The following is a 24,942-nucleotide window of genomic DNA, read 5'->3' as shown; positions in this document are numbered from 1 at the left end:
TAAAAAAAAAAATAGCCAACTTCAATGCTGTCGAGTGACTCGGGAGCAACTTCACTTGTTTGCTTTAGCTCGCTCGCAGTCGCGGATAAAAATGCTGAAGAGAAAGTCGCGTCTGAGCGGATTAGCGCGAGGCAGGGGGGGCCGAGTGGCCACCGAGCACGTCCTCGTGAAAGATGAGGAGCCGAGTGGGTTTGTCGAATTGTCCGATCCGCGCCAGGTGGTGGGCGAGATCGAGGCGCGCCACTCCGACGAGCAGAATAAAAAGAAGCACAAAGTCAGCGAAAAAAGTCGTGCTCGGGCTCTGCATCGAGAAGCCGATCAACTTTATAGCAAGTGAGTCTTTTTCCTTGTTGTCGTCCTCGTCGCTGCTCTCCTTTGAGCTCGAAACCGTATACGCGGTAAGTGCGCCAGCCCTCGGGAAGCCACAAAATAATAAATCAAAAGCTGCTTTAGAAACTTTTGCCGTCGTCTCGAGGCGAGCTCTGCTGTGCACGTACACACTGGCATGTTGTTTGCTTCGAATCTTTCCTATCGAGTGGTTTTCTTTCAAACTCCTCCTTCTCGCTCGAACCGTCTAATTTCAGGGGAGATTACGAGTCGGCCCTCGTACTCTATCATCGAGCCGCGGGTCTCTGTCCGCGGGACACCGAGCACAAGGCAGCGATTCAGCGTACCGAGGCCTCCATCAAGATTGCGGCTCGATTGAACAGAAAAATTCCGCGCTCGATCAAGGATTCGAGATTCTCTGGGCAACGAGCAGCGGCCCTATTGTGTCCCGAAGCCACGGCCAAGAGAGCTAGAAGCATTGTCAGGCAGGCCGACGACCCCATCCAAGAAATCCCAAAGATACTCGAGTAAGTTGACCGAGTTCGTGTCTCCGAGTATTTTATTCGCGACCGAACGACGGAAATTCTCGGCAGGTTCTTGGACTCGCAAGAGAACTATTGGCCCGCAGGCGACTCGACTGGCCGAGCGTCGCCGCGTCCGATCCGCTCGAAGTCGATGCTCCGACAGCTGGACAAGTGCGTGAAATCCACCTGCCGAGATCTGGAGGCAGCCTGCGAGGCCGGAGACTCGGCTGGCGTGCGCGACCTCGGCGACGAGCTCATCAATCTGCTCTCGCTGAACGAGAAACCCTCGGCCCTCGCCGATCGATTCGGCGCCTTCGATCTTCTCATCGACAAGCAGCTCGAACTGAAGAGACACGACCGCGCCGTCGACCTGTCCGCGAAGATGCTGTTCGCCGCGAGGACCCGCAACGACCACGAGGCCTTGATCAAGGCGCTCAGGGCCATCGGACGAATCCATCTGAGATTTGGCCATTTGGACGCGTTGCTGAGGCTCTGGCTGAAGCTCGCCCCGGATCTCCAATCGGTGAGGCTAGATTAAGCCGCTTTTACGGCTTTTATATGGTACGCAGTAAAATAACTTTGTCTGTCTCCCCGAGCTCGTAAAGTTCGAGTCGTCTAGCTGGACGCGTGTCGCGGAGGTTCTTTACGATGCTCATTACGTTTGTTTTTTCGTCCCGATTCAGGAGTCGATAGGATCGGTCTGGCTGTATCACGACATCGGCAAATGTCAATTCGAGCTGGGCCGTTACGAGGAGGCGCTCGACGCCGCCGAGACTTGTCACGAGCAGGCCGCGAGTAAAAAAAACGACAAATGGCAATTGCGCGCCAAACTGCTCAAAGGCCAGTGCCTGCTCAAACTCAACGAACTGGTCGAGGCCGTGGACACGCTCAAGAGCGCGGCTAAACTCGCCGATCGGCTCGACGACCAGGCCACGCTCGACTACGTGCAGCAGCTCATCGACAGAGTGGCCAAAACGCTGAGGACGATGAACGAGCGAAGGAGGGCTAGATTAGCGCCGGATGTTGCTGCCCAAGACGCCGTCAAAATTCAGCCAAGCGACGTTATTACCTATCAAAGTCACGGCCAGCAAGAGGAGGAGGAGGAGGAGGAGGAGGAGGAGGAGGGCTCGCTGCCACCGATCGACCCGTACATCAGAGTGACTAAGCCCCCAGTCACCGAGGATAAGAGTAAAAAGAACGCCGAGTCGTGCTCGGATTCCGAGGACGATATAAAAGTCATGAAATTGCTCGAGAAAGCCCGGGCTCTGAGTCAAAGTGTTACGCCGATTTTATTGGCCAAGCCGAAAATTATCCTCGACGAAGCCAAGTTCGAGGCTCTAAAGATCGCGGAGATTACCGACGATCAACCGCAGCATGTAAAATCTCGTACGTACATTTTTATTTTCTACGAGAAACGACCTATCGAAATTGAAGTGAATTTTTTGCCCTCTACCTTTTTTCACACATCGTGATTTTTTTGCGCTTGACGTTTTAGCTCAAGAGCCACGGCAAGTTGCTGCGAGTGCGACAAGTCGAATCGAGGAAAACGCTTCGCTTTCTTCGTCTCTCCAGGGGGTAGGAGAAAAAAAGTTGATTTTTGTCGATGGTTTATCAGTCGAAAAGCGAAATTTTCTAATTCCCCACAGCAGCAGCAGCAGCAGCAGCAGCAAAAGCAGCAAAAGCAACAAGATGAGAAAGCTGAGAAAGAGGCAGTTAGCCGGCCAAGCAGTATGTCCGAGTACTTGAAGAGCTTGGATCGAGGCGATTTCGAGGAACTGCAGAAGCAAGAGCATCGCTACTTCGAGCAAAGATCCAGAAGCAGCAGCAGCAACGGCAGCGGAGGCGCAGATAGCGCCAGCAGCTCTAGATAGTACTTAATAGACTACTTTCCGTCGTATAGGTATATGTATATAGATGTATGTATAGCTGCGAGTAGATAGACATACATAGATATAGCGAGCTCGAAGAACAAGTTTCTATCTCTATTGTTATGGACTGGAGCCAAGTGAGAATCGCTGCCGAGCTAGAGTCCTTGATAAATGTCGTTTAGAGCTATACGACGTCTAACGCCATTATACAAGTACCAGAATAAAATTTCACATTCGATCGCACACATTCACTACTACGTCGCATGCATTATGTATACGTGTCTCGCTGCCTCTGCCTCGCTCGGCTCTCGCATATTTTATTTTCATATTTTTTAATTAGACCTCGAGAGATCGAGGTCAGAGTTTGGCGCGAAAATCCTTACGTCGAAGGCTTTAGGAGCCGGCCAGGCCGAGTCGTACTCGTGCAGGAGAATCAGATTAAAGGTGGCACATTATACGCGCGAGCGACATTTACAAGTCAGCGGGAGCAGCTCTCGGGGCACTGTTGCTTCCGAGAAACGAATAGCTGCTCCTCGGGGAATCCTCGCTACGCGCCTGTCTCCTGTGTGTCGAGCGCTGCTTATACACGTACTTCGTATGCATTACAATAGACCATACTCACGCGATTCGGGCCGTGTACAGTCGCTCTCTCGCTTCTACAGTTGCACTCGCGATATAATTGCTCGTCTTTATTGCGTTACATCAGGCGCTGCTTCGAGGCTCGCTCGTGTGCTCGTTCTCGATGTACGATTCGCCAGACACATCGTGTAAAATGGCCATTTCATAAGAAAAATTACGGCTTGCACGGATCACGACGCGAGCCCCCACACGTATACAAGATAACATCAGAAATCCATAGCAAGCGTATAGTACGTGATGAGAGGCCTGTTGTAGCTGCGCATGTCTGACAAAAGAGCAACAAAGAGCGGGCTTTCTTTTGAGCTCGCTGCGTAGCGAAAGGTGCCAAGGCCGGGGGATGATCGTTACACCTATAGGTATCACGGCGGCGGTGGCGATGACGACGGCTGGCTTCAAAGACCTACCTGTTGCCCCACACACGCAGCCACACACACGCCAGCTCGGGATCTCTGATTCGTTTTCGCGGAATAAAGCTCGCGCGCGCAACTTTCGGAATAAATACGCGTCCCTCGACGAGTAGAAACACTACTCGTGCTACTTCCAAGTATGTACGAGTGCCTACTTTCTTCAGGGCTGTCGCGCATATGTGGCTCGCAAGTTGTCGCTTCGTTTTACCCGCTTCTGCCTCGACCACTCTCTTCTCTCCCTCTCTCTCTCTTCTGACACTTTATGTGCATAATATGATACGAGTTAGGCGATTAATTCTTGGCGGCGTTTACCGCTTGGCGCGCCTTTTTGCCTCCGTGTAGCTCGCGCAAACACCGAGGCAGTATATTTATCCGAGGCATTAAATTAGCCTGGCATGGAGTAAGCAAGCCGAGCGTCACAGCTTCTCTTGTAGCACGAGTTATCTTCTAGTATATATATAAGCGACTTTCGCAATACGCCGTGGCTCGTCTTTGTTTATTACCTAATTAAATAAGACGAACGCACGAGCTGTCCATTGCGCCTGCGCCTCCGACTCTCGGAACTCTCCAGTCTAATGAGTAGACCGCGACATCGAGGCAGCTCCCCTGGCCAGTCATCCTCGCCACGAAAGACTCGAATAATCCTTTTTTAATGAATATGTTATCGATCTCGTTGGAGCTCGCTCGATACTTATCGGACGAATAATCCTCTTTCGTGCGAGCGTATGCGATGCGCTTACGACGTGCTTGCGAGGAGCTATACATCCAAAGCACATTTTATGCGCGTGCAAGCTCGGCTAGCATAAATCAATCTCCGAGTCGATGACTTGGCCCCCGGAGAACAGCTCCCGAGGCGTGTTTCTGCCGTTGTTACAAACTCGAGGCTGCGGCTCCGTCGAACATTATTCTCGGCGAGATGCGCGCGGCTCATTGTTCTGCGCACGCCACCGCAGGCACGCTGCTTTTTTGCGCGCGGCCTGCTTTAATTAGCGTGAAAAGCTCGCGCCGATCGATCGCTCATACAACGTACGCGCGCTGCAGCCATTTTTTTCTTCTGCTTCTTCCTATTATCGGACGCGCCGCGAGTCCGTGTCGTCGTTCCGTGTAATGGCGAAAAGGCTATATTGAGATAAACGATGGGTTATTAATTAATGACTCGGACGTTGATTGACGCGACGTCGAGTAGTCCGATGAGCTCGGCCTCGTACACCGATAGAATCTTTTGTTTCCGGCTAAAGAGCTTTCCTCGCATCTTTTTCCCGATGCTTTCTCCAATATATATACGTATTTATTTTTCCCTTTTTCAAATGTTTTCGTTTCGAGTGAAAATCTGATCGTGGCAGAAGGGCTGAAAAATTCCAGCGCTTCTTGTTTTTTTTTTCATCGTAACAAAGCAAAAATACGAGCCACGTACGATTCTCGCTCGGTCGCGGTAATCCACGCGCGAACGAGCGCACAGTTGCAGGCAAAAGCGATGTGACATTTTTTGCAGCCCCTTACCGCGGACCGAGAATGAAGAACATTTTTCGAATTCTTCGCATATATTTCCAGGCTTTTAGCTTCGAAATCTCGTCGTGCAGCCGTTAAAATTTTCTCCCTCTCTCTCTCTATCTCGTTCCACCCGCATATGCAAACGTGTACATGAGCACACAGCCACTGCGATTTGGTCTCGCGTCCGTGGATCAGTGTCAAAAATTCGAAAAGCTCCGAGGAAAATATATACAACGTTTTTTTTTTATAAATAGATAAAGAGCTCGCATCGCACGTAGAAATGGGGTCGCGTATACATGCATGATAAATTTATTACACGCGTCGTACACGTGTAGTAACGAGATGGAAGGGGAGGAAAAAAACAACAAATAAAATCGATAGGTAAGGTTTCATATAGCATGTATCATCAGTTGCTTCGTGTGTTTATAAATAAGCTTTGTTCTTGTCAAAGATATCTCGTACATATCTTCTCGACTGCATTCAATTTTCGAATTCACCTGTATCGCGTATACATCCAGCCGTTGCTATCACAAAGACGGCGGCAACGACGACGACAACGATGAAAAGGATGACGAGGCAAGGAATAAATTTAGATCTTTCGTGCTTGATAAATTTCGCGCGCTCAAAGTATACACAAGTGAGTTTTATATCAATTTTAGGAATCAATTTTCATATGCTTCGTAGCAGCAGGTTGTTAGCAAATATACATGTATGTATTTATGAAAGTGTATTGGCTAGCTTCATCTATTTATTTTTAATGCGTTTCAGCAAGTGTGTAAATTATTCAAATGCGCTGGAAACTTGCTATCTATGCATACGTCAATGCGCATTGCGAAGTACCTTGGGATAATATCGTTGCTGTGTGCGGACCGACGTGCACGTCGAGCTTCATATCCTTTGTGTGGCAGCATCAAGGACTGCTTTTGGCTTTTGATGCTTGCATCGAGCTAATTCGCTTCATAATCCAGTTGAAAAACTTTGTTAAAAGCCCAGCCGCCGCCGCGGCCACCGAGATTCGACCGAGCCGCGCACATGCGGCGCACGTACGAGTCAACGAACGAGCGTTTACTGCCTATTTTACCCAGTAGTACGGATCGACGCTTGGCTCGTACGCGCCGATTCATCATAAAACTTACGACCAGCAGCGATGATATTTATCGCGATACCCGCGCTAAATCACCTGCAGCTCGCGCGATACTCCATCAAGCTCGGCAGTGATTACTGTCGCTCGTTTTTTTTCTTTACTCGTGTTTTTTTTTTTTGCGAAGCAGTGGTAAATCTGCAAATTTATCACTGCGCGAGCGCGCGTTACAATCTCGTAAATATGCGCCGACGTACGGCACTTTTAGGGAGGATGTATACGCAGCCCGGCCCGTGGCATAATTATCGTTAAATTTTTTTTTTCCTCCTTGCAGGCCTTTTTTGCTCTCAGACCCGTGTGCAATGGCTTGCAAAGCGCAGAGACCGAGGAAAATACAAAGTCGATTAGGCCGCATTAATCTTCCTCGCAGCTATCGTCATTTTTATGAACAAGTGTCAGCCGCAGTTGTTCTGGCGCATCGGGAAGAAAAATTCCTCCCTATTCGTCGAAATGAGCCTTCGATAGAATCGTTGTCGATATTACACATAGGTGAATTAATTCACGCTCGAGAAAATATCGACAGATGGAAATTGCCATTATAATTGAATGTGTACGCGGCGCGTCGGGGTATATATTCTAATGCGCGTCTGCTTTTTACTGATCTAATTACAGCTCCATAATGCACGACTTTGTTTCTCAGGGGTAAAATTTTGTCCACTCGAATAATGATACGACGTCGTTGTTGTTGATTTTTTTTTGTTGGTCGCCATTGTCACATTAGTCAAACCGCCGAGGTCGTAATTACTTTGGCACGCGCCGCGTGACTCGAAACTGAATAACGATTGTGGTTTAATCGCGCGGGACGGCATACGAAATTGAGCAAATTATCGATAAACGCGATCGAGGGCTGCAACTCGCCTACTAATTGGAATTGTCGAAACGATGTACGAGAGATTTCAAAGAAACGACTCGAGCTCGAGGCAACGTCTGTATTAACGAAGAATAATAATATACGCGCGAGAGCCAAGCGCTGCGCACGGCGCAAGATTAATTCGAGGATGATACCTTATCAAGTGCAGTACGTGTACAATTCAAAGTCGCTCGCTATGCCGTACGTGCTGTACCGTGCCGAGTCAGTAATGGCATCTCTTTCTCTCGCTTGCTTCGTAACCCCCGCGAGGGATCATAAATCGCGCTTGCTCGCAGCTTCTATTTTATACACACACACACACACACACTGCACATTGGAGCCACCCACCTATGCTTCGTTTCTCTCTTTCGTATCCTCGATGCTGTGCTGACATTGCTTTGCCACTGCAATGTTCATTTGCAACGTTGCGATGCTTCTCTATCACACAACTTCTCTGCAATTACCTTATTTTGATTTTATCCTGAAAATTTATATGAATAAGGCTGTGCAAGTTGAAAGCGCCGCTTTGTACAGTAAAATGCTATTCTTACGCTTTATACAGCAAATTACAAGCGTTTCAAGTCGTGATTTAAGATGTATAAAAAACTTTTGAGCGACACACGTTTCCGCGTTTATTTTAGGGCTACATAATATATAATAAACTGCATTATACGCTGCAACTGTGAGTGAAAGTATACAAGCTCGCGCGTTACACACACTTACAAGGACACGAAAAAAAGCTCACGCGGTCTACATAAATTCGTAATAGGTTTTTACTCGTAATAACCTGCGATATCGATCATAATATGCGAGCGTGTATAAAATCGAACCGTGCTCACTAGCTCGCCTGCTAGCCAGCAAAAGACAAAGAGGCAAAGTTTTGTCGCACCTCGATAATCGATATCTATCGGCCAAGTGAGAAAATTGGAAAATCGTGGCTAATTAATTTCTGCGTTTGTCCACGAGAGACTACAACGGCAGCATCCCTCGCTTCTTAGCGCCTTCGCCGCGAAATGAACTTTTGTAATTTTATTTTATGTCGCGCGATCGTCGACGGAGCCCCTTTTGAACCTTGCACTTGAACACCGATATCAAGATTCAGCGTAGAAAATTACGCGACTGATCGACGAGCCTTTTGAGAATACTACTTTGTTCGAATATAAATATGGCTCGTTCGATATTATTGCTGCACTCTGTATCACACTTATTTCAAAAGAGAAATCACGCGGAAAGACTCGCCCTCTTCACCGACGATGAGAGATAAAAGCTCGTCAAATTTGCATATGAAAAGAGCCGGGCGCTATTCAAATTCTGCACTATTGTTACACCACACCATCAACATTGAATTAATCCGTGTCAAAAGTTAAGTTCTCGCTTCTGATAAAGATCCTCATCAGATTAAAGAGATCCTTTTATCAATTGCATTTTTAGTAATTTTACTCGACTTTTTTTTACTTTCAGAATATTTAACTACGAATACTCAATGAAAGGGATTGACAAGCGCCGCTAAAATGTTATGTAATGGAGCATTGGATTTTTTGCGAATAAAATTTCTTGCAATCTTAAATTCAAGATTTTGCTTTCAGCGAGTAAATGCATATATGAAATATTTTTCTGCTATACGTGCGTCGTTACATTCGCACAGTGACGCGGAAAGCGTTGATATCCAACATACAAATAGCTTTGTGGTAATAGCTTTTGCGGTTGCAAGAGGCTATATACCATTAAAAATTGAAGCACGTCCCACAAGTAAAGAAGTAAAAAAATGTAATATACCTTTATAGATATATACATGCGCAAATATAAAGATGGTTTCTCTACTATAGCAGCCAAAGAGTGAGAGAGAGAAAGCAAGAGTGTATAAAATATAATACGCTCGGCTTGGCATTTAATTGAAACCCAAAGTCTGCAAGAATCTACGCTTTGCGTCGTGTGTGCGAACGAAATCGTTTGACTGTTTATTGGATAGTACGAAGAAAAACAAGTGAGAAAAAAATATACGTACATAAATTCGCAGAGCAGCTTGATAACAAAATTGAAAATCAATCGGCTAGATTGATTTATCTCGTACGCACACGTACACGTGCGAGCGCCGAGGCGATTTTGATATTGAGCCTCGGTTACGCGCTATCGCAACTTTTTTATTATTATTGTTATTATTTTTCATTTTTTGGGGAAAAAAGAAGTAGGGTGAAAAAATGCTCGTATCGCATAAACAAAATTGTCGAGATAAACGGGTCGGAGCATTGTTATGAGAGCAGTTTCAGAATGCCATTATTCTGCAGGGCTGTAACGATATTACGTCGCTAGAGAGATTGGCATTATTGGCATATTTTGCTCCGTCGCTTGCGCACATTCAGCTGAATTTCATCAAGACAAATCTATCCGATGGGAGGTTATGAAATTTACATCAGTCGAGTATTCGCCTCCATCATTGGCGCATCAGTCTATATATAGACACACTCTCTCTTTCTCTCTCCCTCTTAGCCGAGTTTGTGTAATCTCTTGACGCGAGAGTTGCTGCTCTCTTCTTCCTTATCGAACGGATGCGCCGAGAAATTTTCTAGGCATCGAGCTAGCGAATATAATCCGTTTAATCCAGCTGAATATCAAATAGTCTGAGTCTTCCACTGATATCCATCCTCCTTCGTATCCGCTCAGTTGCCTCTCGATATACATCGGCTGCACGTCGATCCATTCACCCTATCGTTTTTTTGCATTTTTAATCGAATATGTTTTTAACGAGTTAACGTGAAAAGTCGATTAGGCCAGCCGGGGCAATGAGCTGCCGCGAGCGCAAGCTTCGCTCATTGTTTGCATCTACTTGGAACACTCGCGATGTAGCAGCCCGATCTGTTTTTCCGAAATTGCCATTCGATTCGAAGAGCGTCCATAGAGTTTCAATTTTTCCGCGCGCTTTGAATATCATTCAAAAGAAAGGTTACTTGCGAGCGATTAAAAAAGCGAGCGCGACAGCGGTAACGGGCCGTTTGTGCTCGTTAAGTCGAGCGAGCGAATCGTTAAGCGACTGCGGAACAATAAGAGCGAATGCGGTTTATGCGCTCGGCTCGTATTTACACGTTAATTCAATTATATTCTGCGAGCATGGGGTAAAAAAGTAAAGGAAAATAAAAACTCGTGGCAACGTTTTAATCGCGAAAAGATGCTTGAAAGACGCAGCGCGAAGAGGGTGCTAAATCACTGCTGCGAGCTTGAACATCTCAATTATTCATATTTAAGATGTGAACCTGCACTCGCACACCCACGCGGCAGACACACAGAGAGCAGCAGACACAGAGCAGCGAATGAGCCAAGATGATGATACTTATCGTGCATAATGAAGTATGCTCGCGTGCTCGTGAGCCTCCATCTCGCCGAGAGAGAGAGAAGGAAGTTATAACGCTTACGTTCGTGGTGAATGAGGTTTTTTTAGCCTTCGCAACTTGGTTGAGAAAACAAAAATATAATTACGTTGATAAAAGTTTGCTCGGGCGTACAAGTATGCTCGGATGTATGTAGGCACGGACGCGCGGTACTTTTTCCGCGAGGGAGCGCAATATTTTTTTTCTCGCTGCACGCATTGTACCTCTTTGGATTTTGGCCTTGACCCAAGGTATATAGACGGAGCGCGCGCGCGGGCTTCTCCAGCGACTGCGGCTCTCGAGAATATTTTTACACACATGGATTAAAAAATGCACAGACGCGATATGTCGAGGGACGAGCGAGACTTTTCCCTCGATTGTCGGCAATGAACAGGTGAACAATTTTCCCACTCGACGGCGGCTCCCACTGCACCGTCGAGTTTCCTACTTTTTTTGTTATCTTTCGCGAGAGAGCTGGCTCGCTATTCAACATGTATTTTCGTGCGACTAGCCATCAGGGCCAAGTTAATTTTGCGAAATGACCTATATTTACAAGTTGGCCAAATTGTACAATCTCTTTAGGAGCTGCTGCGAGCTCGTAAAAATTACTTTCCGACTGGCTGGACTGTGTGTGTAGTGTGTAGGTGTGTGAGCGAGCGAGTGTAGGAGGTGCCGCCGCCGCCGCTCTAGCTCCGTTGGCTGCAGCAGGTTCGGAGCTCTAGCGCTAGATAGCCGCAAGAGAGAGGCGCGCGTGGCCAGGTGAGTATTGATCGGGGTGCGAGGGGGCAAACGAGCGACGTGCGTCTATATAGCTATGTATCTGTGCGAGTTCGCTCTACACCATCGCAGCCGCTGCTTCGTGCTCACTCTCGGTGGCGGACGATACAGCACCTACGCGCGCCAACCTATCTCTCCCCCGCGCGCACCTAGTGGCTCCTCCACGCATGCATATTACAGCCAGCCGGGCTTATTCGCTTTCGGGCAGGCCTCTCGACCGACTTGGCCTGACCAGCTGAAACGTCGCTCGCCAACTGTTGCTCGACGCGCCAACATCCTCTCCGCTCGGACCTAATGAGAAAACTTGCAAAAGAGCTGGCCGATGCGATTTACGTGTATCGAGCTTTTGCTGCGCTCCGGCTCGAGAGACGCTTTTATTGCAATTGATAAAAGATCGTTCGCGTGTTAACCGATGCGAAACGAGCTTAAGAGGACTTTCCTAAAGTGCACGCCAGAGTGTGTGGGAGCTGGAGTGAGAGAGAGAGAGAAGGAGGCCTCGTGGGAAATGAAGATATCGTTAAGATAGTTTCGTGTTACTAACTCTTTTGAGAAAGGGGCAGAAAGGGAGAGAGACGCTGGAATCTAGGACTGCGGCATACTATCCCAATGCTACGTTTTCGATTTCAAGTAATCGATCGTGTGTATTTCCTTGTATATCTAGTGGTAGCCGCGCGACTTGTACAGCATCTCCGAGACCCGATAAATCTTTTGTCGTGGATAGCAAAAGAAAGAGAGAGAGAGAGAGAGAGAGAGAGAGAGTAAGAAAGAGAAAAAAGAGTATAAAAAAAGTGAAAAAAAATTACAATCTAGTTGATTGAATTTTCACGTAGCAAAATGCAAACTTTTCTCTCTTGGAAAAGTTATTTTTATTGCTCGAGTGTACGCTGAAGCTTGAACATATTTTTAGCTTGATGATAATCCCGCAGCCCACGCGCTGCATTAGACGCGAGCAACAGGCAATAAAGAGCACGAGCGCTCGTTACAAATACCGGCCACTATATATGTGCGTCATAATGAGGATGACGCAACAGGCTTATGCAACGGCCAATCTGGTAACGTCGCGGACCTTACAATCTCGGGTATTTTTTTTTTTTTTTTTTTAATTCAACGCGATTTATTCCTGTATGGAAATTGAATAATATGAATGGATTTACCTATGCAGATGTCGCGTGGCGGACGCTGGTCGATGGGATTTCTTCAGCTAGTTGCATCTGCAAACAATAAGACGAGAAAATAATTAATTAGACATAATGATTACTTGGAAAGTATTTCGAATGGCAATTACAGCAACTAATGCGGCTCATTGAGCGTTTATAAAGCTTGTGTCTCTGTGGCTTGTAAGCTGCTTTCAACTTCCGAGACTATCCTTGTATAATCGCGCTCGAGTAACCTTGTTAGTAGAGAATCCTTATCTGATCCTACTCTATCTATCTCTCTCTAAACTCGCTTAACCCGTTGGATTGTCGAATCTAATAAAGCATGGCTATGGACTTATTAAAAAACCAATCACAAGATTTACCGCAGGAATTTGAAAAAGTGCAATGGGTTAGCAGGTGTGCTCGTGGTCGCAGCTGTAGCTGACAAAAAAAAAGGGAGGAAATGGCTGACACGCAAGGGATTTTGCGTGTCATTTATACAGAGAGAAAAGGAGAGAGAGAGAGAAATGTTATCGGTCAGTTAACGTTCAGCATTGACACGCTATTTTACTCCGCTTGACTGAGAGCTGGATTTATCGTGCACTAGTGGCTTCGGCTATTTTTCCTTCTTCCCTCTTTCAGTAAGAGCTCGAGCAGACGCCAGGATATTTATAAAAAATGCGAAATAGATAAAATAGCTTTAACGAAATATGCTTTAAATTTATAGTCCAGATGTAAAAAAAGAAAAAGAGATTGACAGCTGCTGTCGAGGCCTAGAACAAAGCCATAGTTGAAAAGTCTACAAGCACACGTGTACGCGGCCAGGCACAGGGTTGAAAGTTTTAAATAATAGCAAAATAGAGGGGAGTGTAAGGCTCGTTTCGCACAGATGGCCATCGTCCACTTGTGCGGCTAACGATGCTGCTGCAACATCCCTTCTCTCGAAGCTCTCGACATCCGCTAGATAATACGGCGTCGTTGCTTGTGCGCGTTATATGGGCTCGACCTCGACGATAACGATCATACACGGGCTCTTTTCTTCTTTCTTCTTCTATTTACTTCTTTTTTTTTTCATGCCAATGGAAGCAACAGGCAATCTTGTCGACTTCTGTGTGCCCTTTTTTTTACACCGAGTCGATGAGCTTTCGTGTTTTGCGAACTGTTTTCATAAGTCACAATTGTGTGAGTTATATATGTTGTGTATAAAATATTGATTGGTCGACGAACGATTTGCATCAGCTACAGCAGCAAATTCTTGCCTGCGCCCGAGCCATGCACTAGACGGTACGGAATTTTTCGGAAAAAAAATCTATGCGGGGTTGCACAGAGAATCAAAGGAAACAAATAATGGAAAAAGCCAGAGAACTATATACACGCTTGATTGTTATTTTGTTTGTTTGCTTTTTTTGCAAAACAAACGTCGATAGGAGCACACGGCAGATCTGGATTGTTATATTTACTATTTTACATCTTTTGTATACATTTGAAGGATATAGAAAAGTGAGAGAGAGAAAGAGAAAGAAAATATTTCAATATGTATACTATAATGTTACACATGTTATGAAAATCAACTTTTATTTCTATTGCTGTGCCATTTTCCCGCGAGCCTTACTACCACAGCTCGTGTACGACTATACACTTACTTCGCTACTGCGCACACCCAGTTTTCCTTTCTTTACTTTGCCAACTCGAAGAGCCTCACAACATGAATAGATACTTTGAGATCGACTCACTGATATGCTTATTTTCCCCGCATGACTTGATTATCGGAGAGGATTTTTATTAACATATCGAAAAGTATGAAATATAAATATAAATTATTTTGCTCGAGTGTTCATGAAGCCCCGAACAAATTTCAAAAAGATCGAGACAAACAGCACCTGAGAGGTTTCTCAGCATTTATTATTCTCCTACACATGGACTCTGTGCAGCTGCTGCTGCTACGTCTGTCGTCGCTACTTGAGTCTCTCAAAGAAACCGTTTCCATTTCGTTGAATTTTATGGTTCCAGTACGTATAAAAATGTCAAAACTAGTAATTCGTGAATTAAACTAAACAGATTAAATTGAAATATAGTTTGCTCGTGGTCGATTTCACCCCTTTTTTTCATTTCCAAATACGTGTTTATTACGTCAAGTGTAAAAGATTAAATGATACGCACTCGAAGGCAAATCTTTCGCCAATTTCACAAAATGCGTTACACGTTAAATCGCAATTAAATGGTAGATATGAAAAGATAATGGTCGGCAAAATTGTTTTTCGTCCAGTTTTATTTTTTTAATTGCTCCGGCCTACAGTTTGGACAAATCCTCTCGTGAAAGTTGAACCGATGCACGTATTCCAGGCGACGTTTTCATAGTCTCTTTGATGTGTATTAGAAGTGCAGTCGGGCTGGGGAGATGCGGAGAGAGAGATGGATACAACCACAACTACAAATCCGAGAGGGAGAGAGTCCGAAACTATCTCGCCATCAGCGCTGAGGCTCATGCCAGTGCAGTGTAGGTGGTGCGCTATGCTCGCACGATAGCGCGTAGGTATCGAACGGATGGCCGATGATCACTTTCTCATCGCTACATACCATCGTATATAGAGCTTCTGACGTTTACGGATCATGTAATCGAGCTCGAATCTGTGTACATCGGCGAAAGAGATAGATGGCCAGCTCGACTCTGGATAGTCGCTTTTCGACTGGCGCTAATTACTCTATTTATGCGGGGAAATGAGCTTACTCGAGGTGTATACATTGCATCCGCAAATACTCATGCAAATACACGCAGCTACGATATAGGAATACTTTTGTTCGTTATATGTAGGTAGGTGGGTAGGTAGGTAGGTAGATCTAGATGGAAAAGAATATCGAGAGCCCCATATTTGTGTGCATCGTATGCCTCGATATATGAATACTCGAGTATATTATTTCGCGGGCAAATAGATGTAGGGCCGGAGCAGTAGTTTTGCTGGCGCACAAACGGCAAGTTATAAATTATCTATCGATCTGTCAGCGTGTGTGCATCTATGTGCGAGAGTGTAAATTATACAGAGAGGGATCGGGTACGTAACGCATATACGAGTCGTTCGATGAACTTCATTAATAGGGGAGAGAGAGCATGCGAACGACTCTATAGCAGTGACTTTATGCGCGTTTAAAAGTTTTAGCTCGGCTGCAGCAGCATATGAAATCGTCGCCGAGTTCGCTCGTTATAATAACTGGTATAAAACCTCAAGACAGGCTAAGCGCGCAAAATATACTTTCGACTCGCTTCTTGTGTACGTGGCTTTTTTTTTTATGTACGCGCGCACTCTCCGTTTTGATGTCGTAAACAAGCTCGAAAAAAAAAAGGAGCGCATTACGAGCGCCCCGGCCCGCACACACAAACAGACTCGCAACGAGGCAGCTCGTTGTAATAAATTCAAACCTCCCTTTTCTCCCTGTGCGCGCGCGGAGGGACGCGCTAAATACACGCCACACGATTATTAAGCACAAAACCATGTTACGAGGTATATAATTACGCGCATGCATGCACCACTCGGGGAGCGGGAGCAGCGCTGCACAGTGCACACGCTGCAGTACGCGCGCGACGCGGTCAAAGGAACTTAGAAAAGAGCATAATACGTATTATGTACGTGTATATGGAGTAAGCAGCAACGGCGGACACAGACTAGAGCCCCTTCTGTATGCAGCCTGGGTATAGAGAAGCGTCATGCGATATGCGATGTGTATTCACACGACGAATCAAACGTTCGTCGCACGCCGAGGTCATGACGCATATTACGAAAATAACTACAAAAAACCTCGCGCTTGTCTCCCAGCCCTACATGTGCAAGAGAGGGATAAATTATTTCAATCGGAAAAAACCTTGGACGATTGAATATCATCGTCGTCGACGTCGATCGTCAACGTCGGCTGCGCGCGCGCGCGCTCGTCCGCCAACCAACCAGACTTTCTTCCCTCCCTCGGGATTTATTTCGGAGCAAAGAATGAAATGACATAAATTTTTTTCCTCTCTCTCTCTCTCTCTCTGCTTTTTTTACGCTTCACAGCAACAGAGAGAATCTGACATGCGAAAAATCTTATATAACGCGTGCTCATCACAAGTCGTAAAATTCATACGTATGAAACTGAGCTTGCTATTACATTTTCATTTGATATAGTGAAAAAAACAAAGCGTGACATCTTAATTTCGGGCCAAAGTAATCTAAGAGCAGCAGTAAAAGGAGCGAGTGAAAACTTTTCTAAGCTTTGGTAGCTAATTGGTTAAACTTTTTACGCAGTTTAATTAAGTCTGCGTGTGTACGTGTGTATAGCCACGCAAGAGAACATTGTACTAAATTTCCGACTTCGTCCATGTTAGACTTTAACAACAACAAAAGTGCATGATACCACACACTCCCGGCTCTATTATATGTTTCTACAAATCCTGCAGCAGCAGACCAGATTCTCTCTGTATTTGTAAATCAACGCGAGGAATACAAAAATATATATTCATTCAAGTCGTGAATCAAAGGTGAAAAAAATATAAGGGAATAAAGTAAAAAACGCATGGATTGTTGCATTATTCAAAAGCTCTCGATCAAGTGGAATATATATACGAATATTATTGATCATTAAATCAGCCCAAGCGAAAAATAACGCTGCAGCGAGCGCGTAAAACTTTAAACATACTTAATAAATCCATTAAAAAACCTTGTGCTTAAATATATTTACATATGCTTATGAAGGCACCTATACGAGCGCAGTGAAGCTCTTCAGAGAAGGCTTTTGATGGGATTAAATTGCATTAGCACGTGCGAGCGTGTGTGAGCTGCATGTGTGTATACGTGTGCGAAGGGCTTCGTATTGTAACATTTGTCAAGTTCGTCGAATGAGTCTGTATCCATAGCAACTAATAGTCAGTGTATTCATATGAAGCTCTTGATATATTTTTCCAACACGTATTGCAGAAAATATTTTAATACTCTCAAAGAGCGATTATCTGCCATCGAGAGGGATAGCTGACGTATATAAATTCACAAACATACATAATTCCTCCAAATTAACGTTCGATTCGACTGAAACTAATTTCCCAATCCTTTGACTTGGGATTCGATTGAATGAACTAGTAAATTTCACTAGATATATTATTTTAATAAAAATTGTTCCTTCTCGCTCGCAGCGCTTGAAAAGCCAAAGCGATATTAAGAGCGAGAAGATTTATCCTTTAGGGAAAACTGTGTCAAAAGTGTTTGACGAATTTTTCATTCGGCATTATGCGCCCAGTTGAGACTCAAATGCCAGCAAAAAGAGTAGAGAAAAAAAGAAGGAAGGATGAGAGAGCGAGAGGGAGGCAAAGCGGCTCTCGTGGTATAGGGTGTATACCGTTGAGCTTTGCAGAGAGATAAAAGGGCATTTTTATCGGTGAAACTTCTTAAATTCACGTTTACATGGGCAAAGTGTAACGATATAGCGTCGCGCTTACGGCCGTGGGCGGCGTCGGCGGCTTTTTATGAAAATTTAATCGGCTTTTGTTCCGATTCAAGGGAAAAATCCATTCGCGAAATATTTCATTCGCTTGTCGAGTTGCGCGAATGGATACAATTCCGAAAATAAGTTGATTTATAATTTCGCGAAGGAGTACGTAAATAAATATTGCAGCGAGGAATATAAATTCGGCCAAGTCAGCTGACCGGGACGAGAGCAGCCCGTTTAAAATAGAAAATTACGACGGATCTCTCTCGGTGTCTCTCTCGCTTTTTGCCTGGGCCGCGAAATTCAGTATCGTTTACAAAGATTAACGCGCACGTCTAAAACTTGAGCGTATTTGTCTCGCTGTACCCACTCCGATCGCGACGTAAATTTGTATCTTCTCGTTCATTTTGCGATGTTTGCGCAATAAATCGGAAAATTAGGCGACGCTGTGAAAAGTTTTTGTACAAAGAAAAATGCCCCTTTACCTGTGGCGTACGAGGGAATAAGTCGGCACGCGTACGTACAGATAGCTGTACTGCGTTCGTACGCGAGAGCTGGGGTATCGTGTGTACGATGACGCCTACACATCCAACGTCGGTCCAACCTAATTGGCCTGGAATACCGCACGTAGTTCATGCATGTACAGAGGCGAGCTCTGAGGCGATGTTAACTTGACCTGCCTATTCTCGCGCGCGGCGCAGCGAGTTAATTTACGCGCTCTTACACGTTCGCCCCAGCTCGAGCCGACACATGAGCCAGTATAATGGGCCATCCCCTATATGCTCGGGCCACGTCGAGCCCCGAAAGATTACCCTCATGTGTGCTCGATTACCTTTGTGATAATTAATTTTTCAATGGTTTTTCCAGCGCAGTTGAAGTTTCAATGAGCCGGATCGGCTGTACTGCTCGACTGTCGCGCGAGCCTGTGTGTATCCAAACCGACGCCGATTAATTATTCACCCGAGGAATTTCATTACAATCGGAAGCTGTGAGGCCTGTCGCAGACGCGAGGCGCGTGTGGCTGCTGCGATAATATTTCATTACACGTGCGAGCGCCCGTGAAATTTAACACGACTACATCTATATGCTGTATACTGCACTGTATGCACACGTGCTCGCACACACAGCAGGAGCGATGAATTTTTTAAAGCCTCGCAAGCGCGACCTTGACAGATTTTACCCGGGACGCTCGCTCGCTCGCTTTTCTTATATTATTGAACGAGCCAAACATTTTCGCAAATGCCCACGTGTATGTGTGCGTTCAATATTCAAATTATTAAGGACATCGAAGGGGCGCTGAAAAAATACCACCTAGCTGAGATAAGCTTCGTTGAGATTGGCAATTTACGATCGATAAATCAGTTGTATTATAGCTGCGAGATTGTATGAAAAAAGTCGCTATAAGCTGAAAAATAAGCCAACGGATTGGCAAGAACGAAGTGGCGCGATTGTCCAAGAATGTGCAAGTGAATTTTGCAACGCAAAATTAGTAATAGTTTACTCAAAAAATTACCCAGCTCCGACGTGCACGCTCCGAGTCGCAAAAGTGCGAGAGAGCTTAAACTGGCTTTTATGGGTAAGAGATAAAAATTTGCATATTCATTACTGAGAAGCACTGGGGACCGCGCAATGATTCTGTCCGATAATTGTGCTTATGATATTACCCGCACGCACCTACGTGGTAGCATATTTTCTTGCTAGCGAGAAAAAGAAGCTCTAAAACACAGTGAGATTTTAGATGCATATGAGCGCCGAGTAGCATCGACAAAAAGACATGTGTATAAAGCCATTGGCTCAATGCCAAGCTCAAATGATCTAGCTACATTTATATAGTTCTCGATAAAGAGATACGTGAGATGTATATTTATCAACTTTACGATTTTTTTCTACGCCCCACAAATCTTTGTGGTTTGTTGTAAAGTGCAACGGCTCAAGGCGGAAAGAGGGAGAGAGAAAGAGGGAGACAATCTCGCTCGAGTTGAGCTGCGTGAGCACGCGACTTAATCGCTTTAAAAGTAAGAGAGAAATAAGCGAGGAAGAAGAAAGAGGATTAATAATAATTACGTTTCTTTAACGAAAAGAGACGATATTTTCATTTTTTTAAGCAAAAGGTTAGAATGGAATGTATAAGTAAAATATTAAAAGTGCTTGAATTTAAACGAGAATCTCTTGGAGCTGTGAGTCGTATATAGAAATACTTGAAATGTATGCGTCGACAATGAAACATTTAGCCGCTCGCAGCACTGCGCGACAGCTGCAACAGATAAACATACTTGAAAGCTTTCGAAGGTCAGTATTAGAATTTTCGCGTTTCGTATGCGTCGATCCTAGTTTGTTTATTGATGCACATCCTTGCAAATTTGCAAATACAAAGCAGTACGTGCATCGGAGCTTTCAAAGTATTATAATCTCTTTGATACATCTTGGGAGATGAGCAGTTCTTTTAGGTCATTCCTGCCGCAACGCGTGTACTCGCGTACAATTGGATAAGAAAAAAAGTTTCGCAGTCTCTCTCTCTCCCTTTCTTCCTTGTGGTAGCGAGAAACAAAACAAATTTACTATACTAGCACTATTGATTTTTCAATTTGCCTTGCGCGTAACTTTGGATTTGATGTATGGAAAATGGAGGTTTTCGTCGAAAGTTTTTTCTTTGTTTTCAAGCGCATATGAGCCGCGCGCTGCAGGAGAGGTCGATAAATTCGAAACATTCGATAGAGCCAACGAACGAGACGGAAAAGGAAAAAGTGGAAACAAGAAGAAGCCGAGGCATTTTTTTAATCGCGACTCGCTACTACGTCTCTGATGAAGTAAAAACGGTGGCAAAAGTCGCTTTCTCTCGCGACTCCGGAATGAAGGTGTTGAGACACAAGAGGTGCTGGGGGGAAAAAATAATAATAAAAGAAAGTGAGAAAGAGCGGATAACGGATAAAAAGTTTCGATATTTCCGGCACGTACAGTCTTTTTTTAGCTTGCCTCTACTTTTCTTGCGTATCTATATGTGTGGCTGCGTGCTTTTCCTCGAGGATCGAATATATATATGTATGCACTTTTTACAAATATATATAGGCTAGTGCAGCACGAGTGCGAGTGGCTATATAGGATATATGTATATATTCAGGATGAACGTGTGCGAGCGCGGAGGGCGTGGATATCGAACGAAATTGCCAAGCTCGCTCTCGTATACCTTTGACGCGTTCAGTCATGACAAGGAGGATCACAGCAGCTAGCTTCGTCATCATCTTTATAACATTCGGCGAGCCGGAGGTGGGGGCTTATCTATCGAAATTCGATCCACTTCTCGATAGCTCGTTGCGCGACTATTCCTGCGAAAATTTCTCTTTTTTCTCTCTCTCTTCTTTTATCTCTGTGATTTATTCATCGAATAGATTTAACGAGGGGCTTCGATGCGAGATGGAACGAAAAAAAACGCATAATTAATGCGTGAAATATTTTTTCTTTTCGTTTCGTGCATAAGTCGAGGGGGGCGTATATGCAGATATGTAAAGAGGATCTTTTGTCGTATTTTACAGTGGCAAATAGAGCATTCGCAAGAGAAATATAGTGGTATACTTTGGGGCGCGTGTAAGCGGGTAAAACTAGTCTCGTCTAAGGACGCACTCGCGGTGCATGAGCGTGTGCACTGCATGGCCAACGAGCTTACTTTTCCCAACATCTGTATACGCGAGTGTATGAGCTTTTGCGTGCTTTTATCATTCCAGCTAGCAAATCCAATTGAGTATAAGATACGTTTTCTTTTTTTTTTTTATAAAATACTAATGCCAATTTATAGTGCGCTTTTTCTCTCGTTCTCTCACTTCGGAAATGTTAAAAAGCTCCGAAAGAGCTTGCACTTATTTCTTGCACTTTAATCTCGTCCGAAACACAAAAAGCACAAGTTGAGTAAAATTTCAGCTTTGTTGTTACGTTGGCCGATTAAAGGACCTCTTTCTTTTTCGCTCTCGTCTTGCCCTCATCCCCCGAGCGCGTTTACTCGTCCTCAATTAAATCCTGGCCTTTTACTGCATCCTGCGGCGAGGCTAATAATCTATCCTCGGGACGCGCCCTCTTCGTTCGAGCTCGTTCGTTATACATGTACGTGTATTTACGCGTATAAAAGTGCAATGCAAGAAGGAACATACGATTGCACTCCCATTCGCGAACGAGCCAGCGAGCGAACGAACGAGCGTACGAGCAGCGGCGGCGACGGCAGCGGCATCGCCAGGTATACATAGCATAAGTAGGTCGAAGTTCAAGGTGCATCGCCCGTCGAGCGTTCTGCAGCGCCACCATATACGCATTATTTCGTTGATCTTTATTCGCGCGTTTTATTTTATTTGTGCATGCTATTCGCCCGCTACGCTTTTGTAAATAGTCGAGCACATAGTAACGCGGCATCGAGATCATCTTTCTTCCTTTTTTTTATACATCACGCGTACGGTGCAATTTTTATGCACTTGTACGTTTATATTTTGAAAGGATGCGAGGACGAAAATGCTCGTAAAAGGCTCGTTAGAAACGCTCGTTTTGTTTCTCTTTCTTCTGCAATCGGAAGAATATTATTGAGTGAAGAGGCGAGCAAAAAAAAGAGCAACTCGATGGTGGCTTTGATTCCGCCGGATTTTTTCGGGCAACGTGTATTTTTTTTTTGCTCCGTACCTACTGGAAGCTGCGAGAGAGGCTTAAACGCTCGAGCTTAAATAGAGTCAATGAGTAGTAGCAGCGCCAGCTCATGTGTTACGGATGCCACTGTATGTGTGCCACATGGCAACACTGGCGTATTATGTCACTAATCGGCCGATCACATCGTGTGTGTGTATACACGTATTTGCGCGCTAATATAGCAGCAGTAGCGCACGTAAAACCGATAAATTTTCAGTTCGCGCGTCGCCCAGTACAGCACACTTGTATTATATAGATATAGCTGCATTCAACGAGCGGAAAGTCCAGGCGCGACGCTCAGCATGTTACGTATGCATCGGTGTACATGCAGGATTGGAATTTTTTGTATTTATACAGAGTTGCACTTTATACAATGGCCTATTTGATTTTTCTCTAATTTGAGTTTTCTCGATTTATATCGCGCCATAACAATGTATCGATGTTCGTAGTACAAATAACTATCCAGGTACAATGCTCGAGCTGATTCGTTTCACGAGCATACAAGGATAACGGAGGAAGCCAAAGAAATGGCCAGTACAAGATTTCGCAAGAGAGAGAAAGAGAGAAAAACGACGCCATCGGACCACGTATGCGATCAGAGATTGCAAAATTAAAGCTCACTCGACGCGATCATTCTCTTTGTATAGGAACGACAGACATCGATGCCAAGCTATAGGCAGTTCTTTGTCGACTTTATTTTTTGTTAAAAGTTGTCCGTCGCATGGCTGCTGCTGCTTTTATACAAATTATGTAGATTTAACTTGATTAATCGCATTGGAATTATAAACAAAAGAGCGCGAGAGTAATGACAAAAAAATCGGCTCTAGAAGCAAGGCAGGCAGGCAGGCATGAGGCAGGAGCGCGGCGCAAGAGAGACAAACAAGATTACAGGGGACGTTGGCATGGAAATTGGATTCCACTGCAAACTGATCGTCCTCCTACTCTCCTCCATCGTCGTCGTCGTCGTCCTCAACGGTCTCATCCTCGTCGTACCCGCACTGGCCTTTGGAAAAGAGAAATTGCAATATGTCCAAGAGTCGAATATTCGATGAGACGATTTTGTTGGTTTTTATTTTTTGTTGCTTGTCTTTTTGTGCATTGCCTTAACCGCACTCGAAACCATTCGTACATATGATTCATATATATTTACTATTTTTACTGATAGCCAAAGCATTATTTTTACAATTCTACAGAGGGGAAAAAAGCGAGCGATAAGAGAATAGGACTGGTTTCATTTCCCCCCGAGGCGCACCGAGAGGAACTTTGTTATCGAAACGTTTTGGTCGAGTAACTACTTTTCGCTCATACTGAAAAACTTTTCAGGAAACGAATGTTGATTTTGCCCCGATCTCTCTTTGGGTATAATTTTCTCCGACCTTTGGCTATTTCCCTTCTCCTCGCACACGTACGCACGTGCACACACACGCACTTACAACTTACGTGTATGTACATCGCAGTGTTTAATCGACATTGAGTTTACGAAGTGAAGCGCGATTGGATTTAGAAGAGAAAATTTGTCTTTTGTAAGGCGCGTACGCGTGAGTAAACGTATCAGCAGGCCCTTTCCGATAACATGATTATGTTCAATTATATTTGGGCGCTCTCGTACCTGCCTGCGAATCAAAAGTGCGCGAGTTTTCACGCCCCGCATTTATGTACGCTCATACATACACATAGTTCATAAGTGTGCAGCGGCGAAACTGCATCGAGTGCGAGAGCTGCATTAGCACATTATCCTATTAGTTAAAGCCGACGCGCGCTTTTCCCGAAAATTTGCATTTTAATTGGACGATCGTAAGCGCGTGTACACGCGGTCTCTGTATACGGCTGCAGCTGCTATGCGTGGCCCGGCATTATACAGCCGGAAAAACACGAAATACGAATTTTAATGTGCGTGCGCGCACTCTGCGATTAGACCAAATCCAACGTGGTAGTAGTGTCTCGATAAAAAATCATAACCATCCAAGCGAATTTCAGACGTGCGAGGCGATTTTTTTACGTTTTGCGATTATGAGCTCTGTCTCATCTTCAATTTTTTTAATTCTTGGTTTATTCTTCAGGCCTTCATGGAACTAGGCTGTAACTTTGACTCTTTAGTACATGATTTATTTGCCGTACTTTGTTGCCTGCGTGGAGTGCCCTTACGGACGCGTATTTTACATAATTAACTGGTTAATCAGATTATTTGCTCCAAGTTTTTTGCTTTTATCCAAGATTTCTTTCGAAAGATTACTCGCCGCTGTGTAAGATATACTGCGCTCGCTCACTGTTACATACTTGTTCAAGTTTTTCATCCAAAAGTTAATAGAATTTCGG

General features: G+C 44.8%; 2 protein-coding genes across 2 annotated transcripts in view; one reads left to right on the top strand and one right to left on the bottom strand.

Moving 5' to 3' along the window:
* LOC106660593 overlaps nucleotides 1-24,942 on the bottom strand; it is a 41,662-nt gene that overhangs the window by 9,119 nt on the left and 7,601 nt on the right. Inside the window, exon 2 of the mRNA XM_014383653.2 lies at nucleotides 12,541-12,597. The gene's annotated coding sequence lies outside the window, so the exon portion shown is untranslated. The remainder of the gene's footprint in view (nucleotides 1-12,540; nucleotides 12,598-24,942) is intronic.
* Nucleotides 92-23,678, top strand: LOC106660301 (tetratricopeptide repeat protein 25-like). Its single transcript, XM_023461988.1, has 6 exons — nucleotides 92-333; nucleotides 585-854; nucleotides 921-1,374; nucleotides 1,535-2,237; nucleotides 2,347-2,426; nucleotides 23,454-23,678. Exons 1-6 carry the CDS (start codon nucleotides 92-94, stop codon nucleotides 23,676-23,678), a joined length of 1,974 nt encoding a protein of 657 aa, XP_023317756.1.

The sequence above is a fragment of the Trichogramma pretiosum genome, unplaced genomic scaffold, assembly GCF_000599845.2.
Source record: "Trichogramma pretiosum strain Unisexual culture from Peru unplaced genomic scaffold, Tpre_2.0 scaffold27, whole genome shotgun sequence".
Classification (NCBI taxonomy): domain Eukaryota; kingdom Metazoa; phylum Arthropoda; class Insecta; order Hymenoptera; family Trichogrammatidae; genus Trichogramma; species Trichogramma pretiosum.
This window is presented reverse-complemented; position numbering and strand designations above follow the sequence as displayed.

Coding starts and splice junctions, on each gene's coding strand:
- LOC106660301 (XM_023461988.1), top strand. CDS start 92: ATGCTGAAGAGAAAGTCGCGTCTGAGCGGATTAGCGCGAGGCAGGGGG. Junction 334..584: donor GCCGATCAACTTTATAGCAA/GTGAGTCTTTTT, acceptor GTCTAATTTCAG/GGGAGATTACGAGTCGGCCC. Junction 2,238..2,346: donor ACCGCAGCATGTAAAATCTC/GTACGTACATTT, acceptor TTGACGTTTTAG/CTCAAGAGCCACGGCAAGTT.